The 15,241-nt window shown below is 38.6% G+C and overlaps 1 protein-coding gene across 1 annotated transcript; it reads left to right on the top strand.

The window, feature by feature from the left end:
• Positions 1-108: 108 nt before the first annotated feature.
• Positions 109-15,017, top strand: LOC117300619. Its single transcript, XM_033784287.1, has 8 exons — positions 109-192; positions 1,911-2,031; positions 6,345-6,536; positions 7,906-7,965; positions 10,543-10,689; positions 11,903-12,031; positions 14,171-14,243; positions 14,722-15,017. Exons 2-8 carry the CDS (start codon positions 1,948-1,950, stop codon positions 14,991-14,993), a joined length of 957 nt encoding a protein of 318 aa, XP_033640178.1. The 5' UTR covers positions 109-192; positions 1,911-1,947; the 3' UTR covers positions 14,994-15,017.
• Positions 15,018-15,241: the final 224 nt, after the last annotated feature.

Below are 15,241 nucleotides of genomic sequence, written 5' to 3'. Positions count from 1 at the left end.
CGCCCCGACCGTTGTGCATGTAAATTCAAAAGAGGGCGCCATTTTCCTCTAACCACTTATACTGCGTGGAGGCCGGCCGTGTGCGTACGTGCAGTAAAGGAAGTGAACTCCGCCATTTTTTGTATGCCCTCCATTTGCTGCCGTGTTGACATTGATGCTCTCTCGGTACATTTTGCAAACCTTTCTATGCAGGTGAGTTACTCAATCATAGGACATAATAATAGCCTTGGAATTATTTTGCTAAGCACCGCGGGACACGTCCCTGCAGTCGGCTTACCATAGGGCAAGGAAGCTTACTCCTCGTTGATTTTATAGAATTAAAGTATACTATCTATTACAATATAGAATAGTGAACCTACTCAATAACAGTAAAAACTCATCGCTGTTTTCATGTACGTGTGTAGCCACCACTCCCCTAAAAATGCCTCAACTGAAGGCGAGGCAATGATGTTGCCTGGGAGTACGTTTCACTTCTGCTCTATACAACTTTGCTACTTTCATTGCATTGAGTAGGCCTACTTTTGCAGTAAGTTTTTCTGTGAATATGGGCGTTTTATAAGGCTTCATTTAGCAATGATTATGCAGAGCCCGAATCTACAGGTATAAACGGATGACAGTTATTATGAAAAATTAATTTGAGAATTGAGCTTTACCTACCTGGGATGATCTTGAATGGTATGACATGGTGCTAGATGAGATGGGGCAAGCTAAAATGTTTTAAAGACACTTGGACACTATTGGTAATTGTCAAAGACCAGTCTTCTCACTTGGTGTATCTCAACATAACAAACCATGAAAGAAACTATGGATAACTTTCCGTATGGCGCCACCACTTTTTCACTCATTTTTACAAAAAGGGATATCTCATTGAGGTAAATTAGATACTGTATTATTTCATATCAAATGAAAATGTGGTGGCGCCGTATGGAAACCTTTCCGAAACTATGAAAGAAAACACCCTTGTAACACAAATTTGTGTACTTTCAGATGCTTGATTTTGAGACCTCGCATTATAAATCTGAGGTCTCGAAATCAAATTCGTGGGAAATTACTCCTTCAGAGGGAGTAGTTTCTCGCAATGTTTTTTACCATCAATCTCGTTACCAAGTGAGGTTTTATGCTAATAATTATTTTATAGTAATTACCTATAGTGTTGCCTTTAACAAGTTTAAGTCTGGATTGAATGCATATTTTGGTTCTGGATTTCGTAGACGCCTTTCTAAGGTTTCCCATAGCTGGAGAACAAACCGCAGCATGTCGTTGTGTGGCTTCAATTCTAGTTATGTCTCTCTGGGTGTTTGTACACCGGCTCCCTATAGTTCTGGAAGTAGTAAGAATCAACAGAACAAACCTGCCCAATCCCAGGTTGTATCATAAACTTGGGTATGATCCCTGGCTGTTGCAATGAAAGATTGTCTGGCTTATCAAGGCACCCCTGATTAAAGAAAGGGCTAAACAGCTCATTTGGTAGAGCATCGCTATTTATTCTTAAAGACAGTGGACACTATTGGTAATTACTCAAAATAAATTTCAGCGTAAAACCTCACTTGGTAACGAGTAATGGGGAGAGGTTGATATTATAAAACATTGTGAGAAACGGCTCCCTTTGAAGTATTGTAGTATTCGAGAAAGAAGTAATTTTCCACGAATTTGATCTCGACACCTCAAGTTTAGAATTTGAGGTGCGAAATCGAGCATATGAAAGCACACAACTTCGTGTGACAAGGTTTTTTCTTTCATAGTTATCTCTCAACTCCGACGACCAATGTAGCTCAAATTTTCACAGGTTTGTTATTTTATCCATATGTTAACACCAAGTGAGAAGACTGGTCTTGAACTAAATTTTTCTTAGGTCAACCCTAAATTGTTTTTCAATTCGTTAACAGCGAATTATTTTCTGTTTTAAACAGCCTAAACTTGTTCAAGAGTTTTGTGTGATCTGCAACAATGCAACCTGCCCAACAGCCACCCCCAGCTTACCAGCATGGCAACCCCCAACAGCAAACAACGATTGTACAACAACAACCAGTGGTAAGTTCATCCTCCAAAAGCATGTGTTTAGCGTGCATCTGTAATTACTCAGTGATGGTCCTGACTATGTAATAAAAAAATACAATACTTTCCTTCAAGTTACGTTGGACTATGTTTGAATTATGAGAACTACATTGTACTTAACATGGCACCATGTAGTGGTTGACGTAGTTGGGGGCACGGTTGGCTTGTGTGAAAGCGCTCGCCTCTCACCAAGGTGACCCTGGTTTGACACCCGGCCAGGGGCATATGAGAGTTAAGTCGCTGACTGCCATATGCCTGCTTCCTGAACACGTTGTAGACGTGCCTTTGCATTTTAGCTCATAGCTGTAAGGATGATTAGCCTCCCAAACTATCATTATTAAGATCTGTGGCGCAATATGCTGCCAACCAAACCAAGAACAGGGTGAGCCCCCCCCCCCCCTTTTTGAGCACTGGGTTCTTTTTCAAGCGTGATGTTTCTGAAAGACAAGTATAGAGATATGTTTTAGGCTGTTAGGTAAGCCTGGGCGACTAGTGTCAAAGTTGCATCTGTTGATTGCTTATAGGCGACTACCGTTATTCAACTACTCGGTTAATCGTGCCACCTCGACTACTACATCAGTGACACAAATCCTTTCAGCATGAGGTTCGTTATATTGCGCCTGTGGCAAACATTATGCTGTAATGTTTCATACTATCAACAGCTCTCCATTGCTCATGACCAATAGTGTCCAGTGCCTTTTATAGACACTACAGACACTATTTGCAATTGTCAAAGAATAGTCTTCTCACTAGGTGTATCTCAACATGTGCATAAAATAAAATAAAAACCTGTGAAAAATTGAGCTCAATTAGTCGTCAAAGTTGCACGATAGGAGAATAATGGTAGAAAAAACGCCCTTGTTGCACAAGTTGTGCTTTCATATTTTCAATTGCTTGATTTCGATACCTCAAGTCTAATTTTGAGGTCCCAAATCAAATTCAAATATTTTAGTGAGAAATTACTTCTTTCTCAAAAACTACAGTACTTCACAGGGAGCTGTTTCTCACAAATGTTTAATACTATCAACAGCTCTCCATTGCTCGTTACCAAGTCAGTTTTTATGCTAACACTTATTTTGAGTAATCGCCAATTGGCCATCTGGTTCAAGAGAAAATTGTGAAAAACCAATTACACATTTTGGACTTGATGGATTAAAAAAAAATATATGATTAACTCCAAATGGGAAATTAGTTTAACTTTATTCACACCAAATAATATGTCAACTCAGGCAGAAATATTTCAAGGGATGTTTTCTTCTATCGTTTTATGTAAATCTTGTAATCTTAGACAAGTTTTTTTCTACCCATTCTGTAATTTTCCTGTAAAAAGTAGAATACAAAAGATCACAACCTAGTAATATCCACAAGGTCATTGGTACTGTGACTCAATATTTCCATTGTACAGAAGAAAAAAGGTTTTTCACAAATTCATGCGTAATTATTTATACAGTGCAAATGGACAGGCAGGACACATACATTCCTGGAACGTTATATGCAGAGTCGTGTACAATGATCAGGCCTACGTGATTGTATTTGTGTAGCAGCAGTAGTAGTAGTTTGTACTAGTCACTGCTTTTCATACAAATATTTTCTACAAGCATGACTGCACAAAATGCAAAATAGCTTTACAATCGCCCACTATTTTTACCAGTTAGAAGTTGATGTATTTTTAAGGTCAGCCTCACACACGGAAGTTTTATAATGCCTGCTTGCACACTGCAAACACTATCCCCCTCCCCCAAAAAAAACTGTACAATGTAGCCTATAGCATGACCCGTTATACACGCAATTTGTTTCGTAAATTGGTCATTCTGAAAATAAACCAGAGAATTGGTAGTTTTTCATTGATGGTATATCAGAAAAAAATGTATATTTCGAAGGAACATTACAGAATTGGTTTTGCTAACAAAACAGTTGCTGAAAGTGTAAGAACTTTATGTAGTCTACCATTACATCAACTGAAAATAGTTTGAGACTGATTATCGGTCGTCTGGCTCATGAGACAATAGTGAAAAAATGACATCAATGCCAAAAAATAAATATATTAAAGGGATGCTGCAGTGAATTAAAATAAAACGGCTAACTTTGCTGCCATTTATTTCTGATATATGAATTGAACATCAATAAAATGTGTTTTGTTTTTCCCCCGACATATCTCACTTGCGTAATTAGCGAATAAGTCATGCCCCCCCTTTTGTGGATTGTTACCGCCACCCTATCATCGACGTCACGCCGGGAATTCAAACATACTGTCGGCAAAAAGAGTCTGGTCCCTAACTACACGCGCCTAGGTACCAGGCCACACAGTTCACACGTCTCTATATGCACACAGCCAGGGGGCCGGACGGATCGGGTTCCCGACATGACGTCACATGAAGGCTCCCTTTTAGGGGCGGGGTGGGTTCCCCTAATCTCTAAAAAAACGTTTTTTAAATACTTGCACATTATAAAAATATTTTAAGTTTAAAAAGTCATGTTTAATCGTTTAAATTCTAAAAAAAACACTGCAGTGCAGCCACCCTTTAAAGCCATTGGACACTTTCTGAACAGAACAAAAATTAAAAGTTCACGGATTTACAAATAATTTACAGGGTTTACAGAAGGTAATGGTGAAAGACTTCCCTTGAAGTATTATTCCATGAAATGCTTTATATACTTTTTGAGAAAACATGAAAAATAATTATCAACTCTCGATAACGAGAATAATGAATTTATTTTAAACACATGTCACGACACGGCGAAAGGTGCGGAAACAAGGGTGGGTTTGTCTTTCTCCTGACTCCGATGACCCATTGAGCCTAAATCTTCACAGGTTTGTTATTTTGTGATGTCAAAATTTTACTCCACAAAATGGCCTACCGTGAAAGTTGGCATAGTAAAAGAAAATTCATTACTAAGTTAAAAGAAAAACTGTTTTTCATAGACCAACTTGGCCGATCCCTTTACATGTACTAGTTTGTGAAGGTCAGTTTGATGTAGGGTTAGTTTTCTTTTCGTATTTATAGTCTAGACCAGAATTCCCAAAAAGGCTCTAGTTAAGGAAGTGAGCGGCATTTTTGAGTAAAAGTTGGTAACATACCTGATTTAACTAATTTGGGGTGCTGAATCCGAAAATGGTGGATACCAAGGCTAATTTTTAGTCCTTCACCCTGAAAAATCAAATTTAAAACAGTACAGAAAACCTAGCAGACGACGGGCTTCTCACATGAAAAATAGTCAGGTTCTGCTGTGGTTCCATATTGATGGATACCACACAGGGCAGGTACCCGGGTGCAGGTCAGGTATCCGTAACAAACTTTTGATTGTACTGGATAGATCTACAACCAAATTGCACTTTCAGAGGGACCAACAGGTGCTTTCAATGTCATTTTGAAAGTATTTGAGTTCGTGTTTTTTCTAATAAAGAGTTATTTATTATTTGAACATAATTTCTCTGGTGTTAAAAGCACAAACAGTTGGTTATTTTCTCTTATTATGTAGGCCTACACTACTTAAACAGGTAGGCCTACCAGGTGTAGTCTAGACTCAAAAATCATACAGCAACAGGGATAAATAAGGTCTTCGTTTTGTTTCGTGTGCGTGACCTCACATGACCTCTACTCCCGGTTGAAACCGACAAAAAATGGAAGTGCCCTGTAACTCAAAAGTGGTAAAAGTTATGAAGTTGCTTTCCAAGGACGTAAGTGTCTAGCAAGGATGGGCAGTTAAAAAAAAATATTGATGACGTCACAAATTGCAACATTGCCTCTAGCGGCAGGTTGAAAACTCGTCAAAATGGACTTTTTGAAGATGTGTGTGGTGAAGTTTTTTGTAATCACTTCAAATTTTACACACACGTTAACTGTCAGGCAGCCATCATATGTGTGAAGTTTCAGATCAATGACGTCATCGGAGATCACGTGACGCGACCTTAAAGGGGCACTTTTTTAAGTCGTATAACTCTCGAAGTAATGACGCGATTTTGTCGAAACTTTGTAGATTGTTAGATATTGGCAGGTTCTCGTGAATTGTGAAATGACGTCATATTGACGTCATCACAAGATTTTTTATGATTTTTTCTATTTTTGCACCTTTAACACATAAATTGCTATCCGAACATGGTATAATCCAAATTATTTTTTTAATTAGCCTGGATTGGTCGTGACTGCTGTAAAAAAATGAATAAATTTCAAATTCAGTTGACAAAATTTAAAATGTCATTAACGAAACAGCTCTGCATTTGTGCACAAATGCAATTATGTCTAGTTATTATTAGTTCCACTCAAGTTAATCTTCTAATTCATAATCAGGTAACACTGCAACCAGCATCAAATGCTGTCGGTGCCGGGAACCAGCGAGGTAACTGGTGCTGGAGGGGCATACGGGTTACCGGTTACTTACAAACCGTCTTGGCATTCTTGGCTGTGGGGTTCGGCATAGCCGCCATCTTTGTGAAATCTTACCTATTCTTCATTGGCGCTCCGATCTGGTGTGGCTTAAGTGTAAGTACATACAACAGGCATAAATATGAGCAGTTTTAAATTCTTGCATTTTAGGCGGAAAATTGCACTTTATAGGGACTATTTGCTGCCTTGGATCGGGCGAGCTGGTCTATGAAAACATCTATAACAGGTTTTTTGGAAATGTTAATAGAAAGATGTTTTAAAAGTAGAACTAACATGGTGCACCAATTTGTTGCGTCAAATTTTTACTTTACAAAATGGCCGATCGAGTTAGTTTGCAAGTTAAAAGAAAAGCCATGCAATTTGAAGGCATATTTGTTTGGATTGGGTTCTTGATGGACCAACTTGTGAGGTCCAAGGCAAAGTGTCCCTTTAAAGTTAACCAATGTTGATATTAAAATCGAAATGCATAGATTTGGAGTTAACATCAAAGCAAAAGTGTAAGGTTACTGCAAGCTCGTATGCTTTCACAAGCTTGTGGTTATAGGTTGCAAGTTCATGCAAAGTGTAACATTGATTGTACTCATCTAGAGCGCTTGCAAGTTCATGTAGAAGTTTTTTGGACAAGCTTGCATCCTGACTAGGCAAGCATTGCAAGATTTCTGCAAGCTTGCAAACGTAGAAATTGCTTGCAGGTAGATTGCATGCAGAAATGCATTCTCATGCTAGTTTGCAGGAAGCCGATGTGGCAATCTGGAAGTGTCAAGCTTGTGGCTTAAGGCACTGGACACCTTCGGTAACTGTCAAAGACAAGTTTTTCACTCAATGTATCCCAACATATATAGGATTTGAGGCATTGCATGGTGAGGTATCAATAAATATTTGGTTTGCGGTAACACCATGTGTGTGTCTACTTGCCAGGTAGAGTATCCCAATGCATAACAAACCTCTGAAAATTTAAACTTAATTGGTTGTCGAAGTTGCAAGAAAATTATGGAAGAAAAAACACACTGTCATACTTTCAGATGCTTGAATTCAAATATTTTAAGGAGAAATTACTTCTTTCTTTAAAACTTGTTACTTCAGAGGGAGCTGTTTCTCACTGTTTTATAATATCAACAGCTCTCCATTCCTTGTTACTAAGTAAGTTGTTATGATAACAATTACTTTGAGTAATTTACAAGTAGTGTTCAGTGCCTTTAAGCTTATTTTTGTGTCAGTCCAGTGTAAATTTAAAGCCATGCCATAGATACCCAATGGGGGACTTTTGAACACTAGGTGGCAGCAGACTTACCAGGTAAATTTCTATTGTGTACGTAGTTCTCAGCATGCGCACATTACCGAAAACAATGGATTTTACCTGGTAAGTCTGCTGCCACCAAGCGTCCCATAAGTCTCCCAAAGTGACACTACTGATGAACGTTTCATTTCTTAGTGATTGTTTCTACATGTTCTCTTCTTTCAACAGTTTTTCCTTGTGGCCGGAATCTTGGGCATTGCAGGTGGGCATAAAAGAAACTCATGTATGGTGAGTATATCAGCTCCCTGTATAGTAATTACATTATTATGAAAAAGTTTTTTTTTTTTTTTTTTTTTTTTTTTTGCAAATGTCTTGTGAAAACCTTCCAACCATCTTATCAAAAAAGGAGAAGAAAGGAAGCAGGGAAGTATGCATAATTTACATAAATTTAAATTTGGTGCTTTCACCTCTATTTTGACTAATGCATGTGGTCGCACTTGTTGTGTAACGCATGTAAAAGAACCCAGTGCACTTATCAAAAAGAAAAGGGGTTGATAGTTTGTTGTGTAAAATAATTGTTTTTACCCTCATTTGCAGTTTATTTGTCTCACACACACAGCCATAATGTGGTTGGATCCATAGTTTGCAAATGGAAATTGTTTAAAAATGTTAGTTTTCAGAGTACAGCATTACCCTCTGGAAATTAAACAGCTTCCTTGTGTTTAAAAATGTTAAAGTTTTCAGGGTACAGTGTTACCCTCTGGAAATTAAACAGCTTCCTTTGAGTAATCTTTGAGTAACGGTTTTGCAATGAGCTTTGAATGTGGTTGGATAAGTGTGCAAATGGAAATTGGTTAAAAATGTTAAAGTTTTCAGGGTATAGTATACTTTTCTGGAAATTAAACAGCTTATACATTTCTGGTTTTTCAAATAATGTTGAAGTTTTTGGAATAAAAAAATGTTAAAGTTTTTTGGAATAACAAAAAATGTTAAAGTTTTTTTTTTCAGGCTCGAACATTGACATCTGGATTTAAAAGAAACAAACTCAAATTAAATGTTTTGAAATAATTTGTTAAAACAAAAATCAAACTCTGGCACTGGTTCCAGATGAATGAGCTGAAACAATGAAGAACATGAAAGACATTAAATGGTCATAAATCCGTATTGCGATGATGTACTGACTTGAAACTGAAGTCAAACATTGCTTCTTACATGTAGATTCATATGAAAAGAGAAAACTCAAAGAATTAATCACAGGTTTTAGTTGAATGAGCTAAAACAATGAAAAACATTAAATGGTCATAACTCCTTATTGCAATGATGTACTGATTTGAAACTTCAGTAAAACATTGCTTCTAACATGTAGATTCATATGAAAAGATAAAACTCAAAGAATTAATCGCAGGCTTCAGTTGAATGAGCTAAAACAATGAAAAACATCAAATGGTCATAACTCCTTATTGCAATGATGTACTGACTTGAAACTTAAGTCAAACATTGCTTCTTACATGTAGATTCATATGAAAAGATAAAAATCAAAGAATTAATCACAGGTTTCAGTTGAATGAGCTTAAACAATGACAAACATTAAATGGTCATAACTCCTTATTGTAAAGATGTACTGACTTGAAACTTAAGTCAAACATTGCTTCTTACATGTAGATTAATATGAAGAGATAAAACTTAAAGAATTAATCACTAGTTTCAGTTGAATGAGCTTAAACAATGAACAAATTGGATAGACATAACTCCTTATTTCCATGATGTACTGACTTGAAACCTAAATCAAATATTACTTTTAATATAAAGATGCATATGAAAGGATAAAACTCAACGAGTGCATCACTGAAGAGTGCAAAGTTTTAATCAAATAATTATTGCTGCTTAGATGCATATAATATGAATAGATAAAACTCAAAGATCACTGGTTCCAGTTGAATGAGCTAAATCAATGAAAACCTTAAATGGTCATTACTTCATACTTGTCAACGTCCCCAACCCTTTGCCCATCAGTTGATCAAGTGATTGGTTTTTCTGTCAGTCATTGGTTCTATCTGGTGATCAGCAGCTCGCCATGGCAGCTTCGCTGTTCTAGTTATTATTATTATTATTATTATTATTATTATTATTATTATCACCTTTTTATGTAAATGTCTCTTGAAATTATGCATATCACCCTAGTACTTCATTTACTTTTTTGGTTACCCGTCTCCAAACCCATTGAATTCAAACTCATCCTACCGACATAAAAGTCTCTCCACCAATCCGCACTCCAAGAGTTCCTTCATCCATGTACCTCTCTTCTGGGGAACAACTTTCCGACAACATCAGAACTGCTCCAAACATTTTCAAACATCTGCTGAAAACTCATAGATTTATTATCAAGGCAGTGGATACTATTGGTAATTACTCAAAATGAATTTTAGCATAAAACCTTACTTTGTAACAAGTATTGGGGAGAGATTGAAAGTATAAAGCATTGTGGGAAACGGCTCCCTCTGGAGTGACATAGTTTTTGAAAAAAGAAGTAATTTTCCACGAATTTGATTTTGAAACCTCAAGTTTAGAATTTGAGGTCTCGAAATCGAGCATCTTAAAGCACACAACCTCGCGTGACAAGGGTGTTTTTTTCTTTCATAGTTATCTCGCAACTCTGACGACCAATCGAGCTCAAATTTTCACAGGTTTGTTATTTTATGCATATGTTTATATACACTAAGTGAGAAGACTGGTCTTTGACAATTACAATTAGTGTCTACTGTCTTTAACTTTTCTTTAATTGAAGCGCTATATATAAGTGCCCAGTGTTATTATGATCATTGTAAACGAACTTAGTATTAAACATGATAATTATTATTTCTTCAGGTCATTGGGTATATGGTGATGTCCATCATAAGCACTCTGGCAGCGTTTGGTGTTTTGTTTGCAGTTATAAATGCTTTAGCAGTCGAACGCTATTACTGTCCTACCTACTATTACAGCGACTTTTATTTTAACTGCTCAACCCCAGTGGTAAGTTAAAACTATTCTTGACCTGCGCCGATTAATAAGGGAATAAAAGGGTAGCGATGAGTTCTTAAACTGCCGTTATAAACCGGCAGGGTCATTGCCGTGTGATAAAGGCCCTTGCATGGGAAAGACCCTGCAAGGTTTTAAAAGGTTATAAGTGCTTTAGCAACGACCCTGCAAGGTTTTAAGTGGCAGTTTAAGAATGAGTCACAACTCTTTTTATTCCCATTCATGAATGTCTTTTTGGTTAAAAAGCGTATTAAAGTAAGAAACTCGGTAAAACTTATCCGTTTTACAAGATGCTTGGGCTCTGTATGTCTGTAAGTTGCATTGTTGTGACTGAGACGACACTATTTTCAGATCCAGTCGTACGCGCATGGTCTTGCTGCAAGACGTTTCTCAGTTTCTTTTTACACAGCTCGGCCAACTCACAGACAGCACCCGCATTGCTCGTAACGAGAACTGGCTTGCACCAAGACTATCACGTAGTATCCGAAAACAACAGGTTATAAACAGAGCTCCAGCTGGTCATTATCAACTGTTTAAACACCCCCACATTACGCGCTCTCCACCAATAAGTACAGCAAACTGTCTGAGGTATTTATGAATGATTTTTTAAATACGGGGAGGGGGTGGGCACGACAATTTGGTGTGAGTTCAGTATTTTTTATTGTCCAAGAAATAACTTCTTGTTTTTTCAGTTGTTCAAGTGTCTAAACTTCTTATGTTTATCAGTAACTGTAAATCATTATGGCACGTGTCAAAACAACACAAGTTTGACATAATAAAAAGGGGAATTGGGGCCTCTTTCCAATGGTACAATACAAAATGTTTAAATTATGAAATCATTTATTTGATAAATGTTTCCAGATAAACTATTGTATGTGCATGCCCCTAGGCAAATACAGCTTCATGTAAATAAACGCTTAGGCGAATATGGGTAAATATATAAAGGGACCCTTATGGGTCTCATATGGGAAAAATCTGGGCAATCCCATAGGGGCATAATATGTGAGGGCCCATGGGGGAAACGAGGGCAATCTCATTTGGGTAGAGTATCAGGTATGCAGCAAAGTAATGGCGCAAACTAATGGCGCCCTCTGTTGCCCAGTTATGTTTAGGAACTCGACACTCGACTCAATGTGATTGACTGCTAGACAGCAGAAGTACTTTTTATCTGATGTTTTGAAGTAATAAAATGATGTTGTCATTTTAGGGTCCACGGCTTGGAATTGATTGGTGCCTCCTGGTGATAGCCATTGCAGAGATTGTCATCTCTATTGTGGGAGCCAGTTTAACTTGTTGTGGCCTCCACTATAATGACAACTCCGCTCCTCAGACCGTGGTAAGATTTTACACATGCCGATAAGGCGTATATATGGGGGACTTACGTTGTGACTAGTGTCAAAGTCAAGGCGATCGGTCCACAGCGACTTCGGAAAAAAACAGTCCAAAGGTAGAGTGTCGTGGCAGAGTAGTTAAGAGCATCAAATTCAAGTTCTTGTGCTGATTCACCAGAGTGTGGGTCCGAATCCCGGTCATGACACTTGTGTCCTTGAGCAAGACACTTTACTTTAATTGCTTCTCTTCACCCAGGGTTTTAAATGGGTACCTGCGAGGTTAGAGGTTGATATTGTGTATGAAAAGCCACAAGCGCCTTACAGGCAGCTCAGGGCTGTATATATACTCCCAAGGGAGCTGAGAAACATTACAGGGATGTTACATTACAAATAGTTCAGTCTCATTCACGCATAGCGCGTTGCACATCGATCACAACCGGCCCGAAACTGTTGCGCACAACGTATACGAGGTCAAACTTTACAGGCAGTTGGCAAAGTAGATGTACATTACTACTTCATAATCTGTTGAAGGCATTATTAGTCAATCATTTTGGGGTATTTTGATGTTCATATCTTGAACAAATCCACCCGCTGTCAAATTTCAAGTTCATGTCACTTCATGACCCATGTTACGTTGTAAGTAATGAGGGCGCGCAAGAATGCTTGCTCTATCGCCCTCGATGCGTTGTGTATAAACAACCGCCATGTCCTTCCCGAGCACCAGTGATTTTCTGCCACACAAGTACCAGGTACTTCAGATCACAAGGAAGATGGTGCCACTTTTGTTTACTGATTTCGTTAAACTAATACACCCGCTAACCGAAGGTTAAGTACAGGTACCATACGCTTAAGTTGGCTCTACAACTTGCATGACCTTTGCATGTGGCATACGCAAAATGGACCTGTTCCACTCTGCGTGTGGGGGTTTGATTTGATGTATTGCGGACTCGCGTGCATAAATCTGCTTCATTGTTAATATTATCATTTTTTTATTAAAAATATTTAAATCAAATTCATTGGCTGGGGTGTTGTATGTGACAGTCTTATATCACTCTTTTCAGTCCACATTTTTATTATTACCGTACAACCTATCCCTGTGCAGCAATGGTTCGTTCTACAAACTTTTTAGAGTTGTCATCATTATCGATCGTCAAGCTATACAGTGTGTGTGCCGTGTGTCAAGCGTGCTGCGGAAAACCCATAATTTAGCAGTTTTTAACGAAAAAAAAACACCAAATTACCTCTATATCGAAAACTTTAGTCGGCCACCACCTCAGTGTCTCCCTCTACCTTCGAGTTCCTTTAGTTTCAGGAATACTGTTTAAATATCGATAAAAACCTGGCTAATATTTTGATCGAATGTGGCGAGTGTTTTGCGGCATGTACACCATTGAAAAAGCGTTGTGTCGAGCACTCGTAAACTTGCACTGGCACACACTGGGTTTCTGCCCTCACGCGCTAGTGCAATCGTGCATAAAAGTCACGTTGCACGCGCACTGTGCATAACTGAGAAGCGACTTGGTAAAGTTGAATACTGACAGTCAATGTGAGACTCGGCGTGTACAAACTATTTGTAATGATTGGCCCTATGATGACCAGGGCACTAATGTAAAGCGCACTGATGTGGTTATTCTGAAATGCGCTATATAACAATTACAGTCCAGACAAGTGTGAAAGTTGCTACTGAAGGACTTATTGTCATTGTCTGCTATGATATCCCTACAGAATACTTTGCCATGATTCCCGGCGGGATTCCTAATGGATCCTCGCTGGGCTTCCAGCAGGATTCCAGCAAGGATGTCAAACTACACTTCTTGGCCCTGAAGGACTTTCTGTACTTACAAAAGTCCTGTGTACCAAGCATTATGTGATTTCGTGGAGATATGGTGGAGCCCCATCACCCCTGAGCAGAATGCTTAGTGCATTGACATAGAGCTAGATTCTATGCGAACAAATAATTAATTTTTAACTTTGGCCTGGATTATAGAGTCTCTGCCAACTTTATATGAGTTTGGTTTCCATATAAATAACCTATACTTACTAAATGGAAGGGCCCACATTCTAAATAACACTGTGAATGTTCTTCTTGACTTCTTGTTTTTGTTTGGTAAAGATGAAAATATTTTGTTTATTCCTTGTAACAGGTGACTTACCAAACCTACCCACAACAGATGGTGGTTGGAGCTCCCCCACAGGGTGTGTACATCAACTCTGGCGGTAAGTGTCCATGCATGAAGTTACTCAATGGCAATCTATTGCAGACGTCTGGGCCCAATTTCATGGCTCTGCTTACTGTAACCAAAGAATCAGCACTTGCGGAAGCAGGGAATTCTGTGCTTAGTTCAAGCGTATAGTCACAGGTTAGGGAGGACTTTTGACTTTTGCCCGTGTGTACGACATTCTATGCTAACACAGCTAGGGCAAAAATTTGGCGCTTGAATGTAAGCAGAGAATGGTGATTGTAAGCGCAGAACTCGGTGGTAAGCAGAACCATGAAAGTGGGCCCAGCTGTAAATACATATACCTTTTGCCGTCAATACTGGATACAACTGTGCCTACCTAGTTTTCATGTTCATAAAACTCGTCATTTTATTTTTTTTTAGTATGTGCTGTTCATTAAGTAGAGGGGCCATAGAAGAAGTCTCTTTTGTCATAATGAGGTTTTTTCCTTTTCTTTCTTTTGTTTTATTTGTAGCAACTGTGGCCTACCCGAATCAGGTTGTCTTGCAGCCTGGCCAGACCTACCAGCCCCAGGGGCAGTTTCAACCTCCACCCCAGGGGCAGTTTCAACCTCCACCCCAGGGGCAGTTTCAACCTCCACCCCAGGGGCAGTTTCAACCTCAACCCCAGGGGCAGTTTCAACCTCCACCCCAGGGGCAGTTTCAACCTCAACCCCAGGGGCAGTTTCAACCTCAACCCCAGGGGCAGTTTCAACCTCCACCCCAGGAACAACCTCTGCCCAAGTAAGTCTTGATGAAACTTGCCTTGAATTGTCTTGATCCAGGTCAACAGATTTATATATTTTACTATCTATATCTAACGGCTTTTATATCATAATATGCTACATTACGAAACCATGTACACTAGGCTCCAAATTCATAGAGCTGCTTTAGCAGAGGATGTTGCTTAAAGATTCTATGTCAGATTTTCGGCCCCAAACATTAAAAAATAGATTTTTTTGAGTGAATGGTATTTCAAAGAGTATCACCCGCTCT

This window comes from Asterias rubens, chromosome 16 (assembly GCF_902459465.1).
Source record: "Asterias rubens chromosome 16, eAstRub1.3, whole genome shotgun sequence".
Classification (NCBI taxonomy): Eukaryota; Metazoa; Echinodermata; class Asteroidea; order Forcipulatida; family Asteriidae; genus Asterias; species Asterias rubens.
The sequence above is the reverse complement of the archived record's forward strand: the minus strand, read 5'-3'. Positions and strand labels throughout refer to the sequence as shown.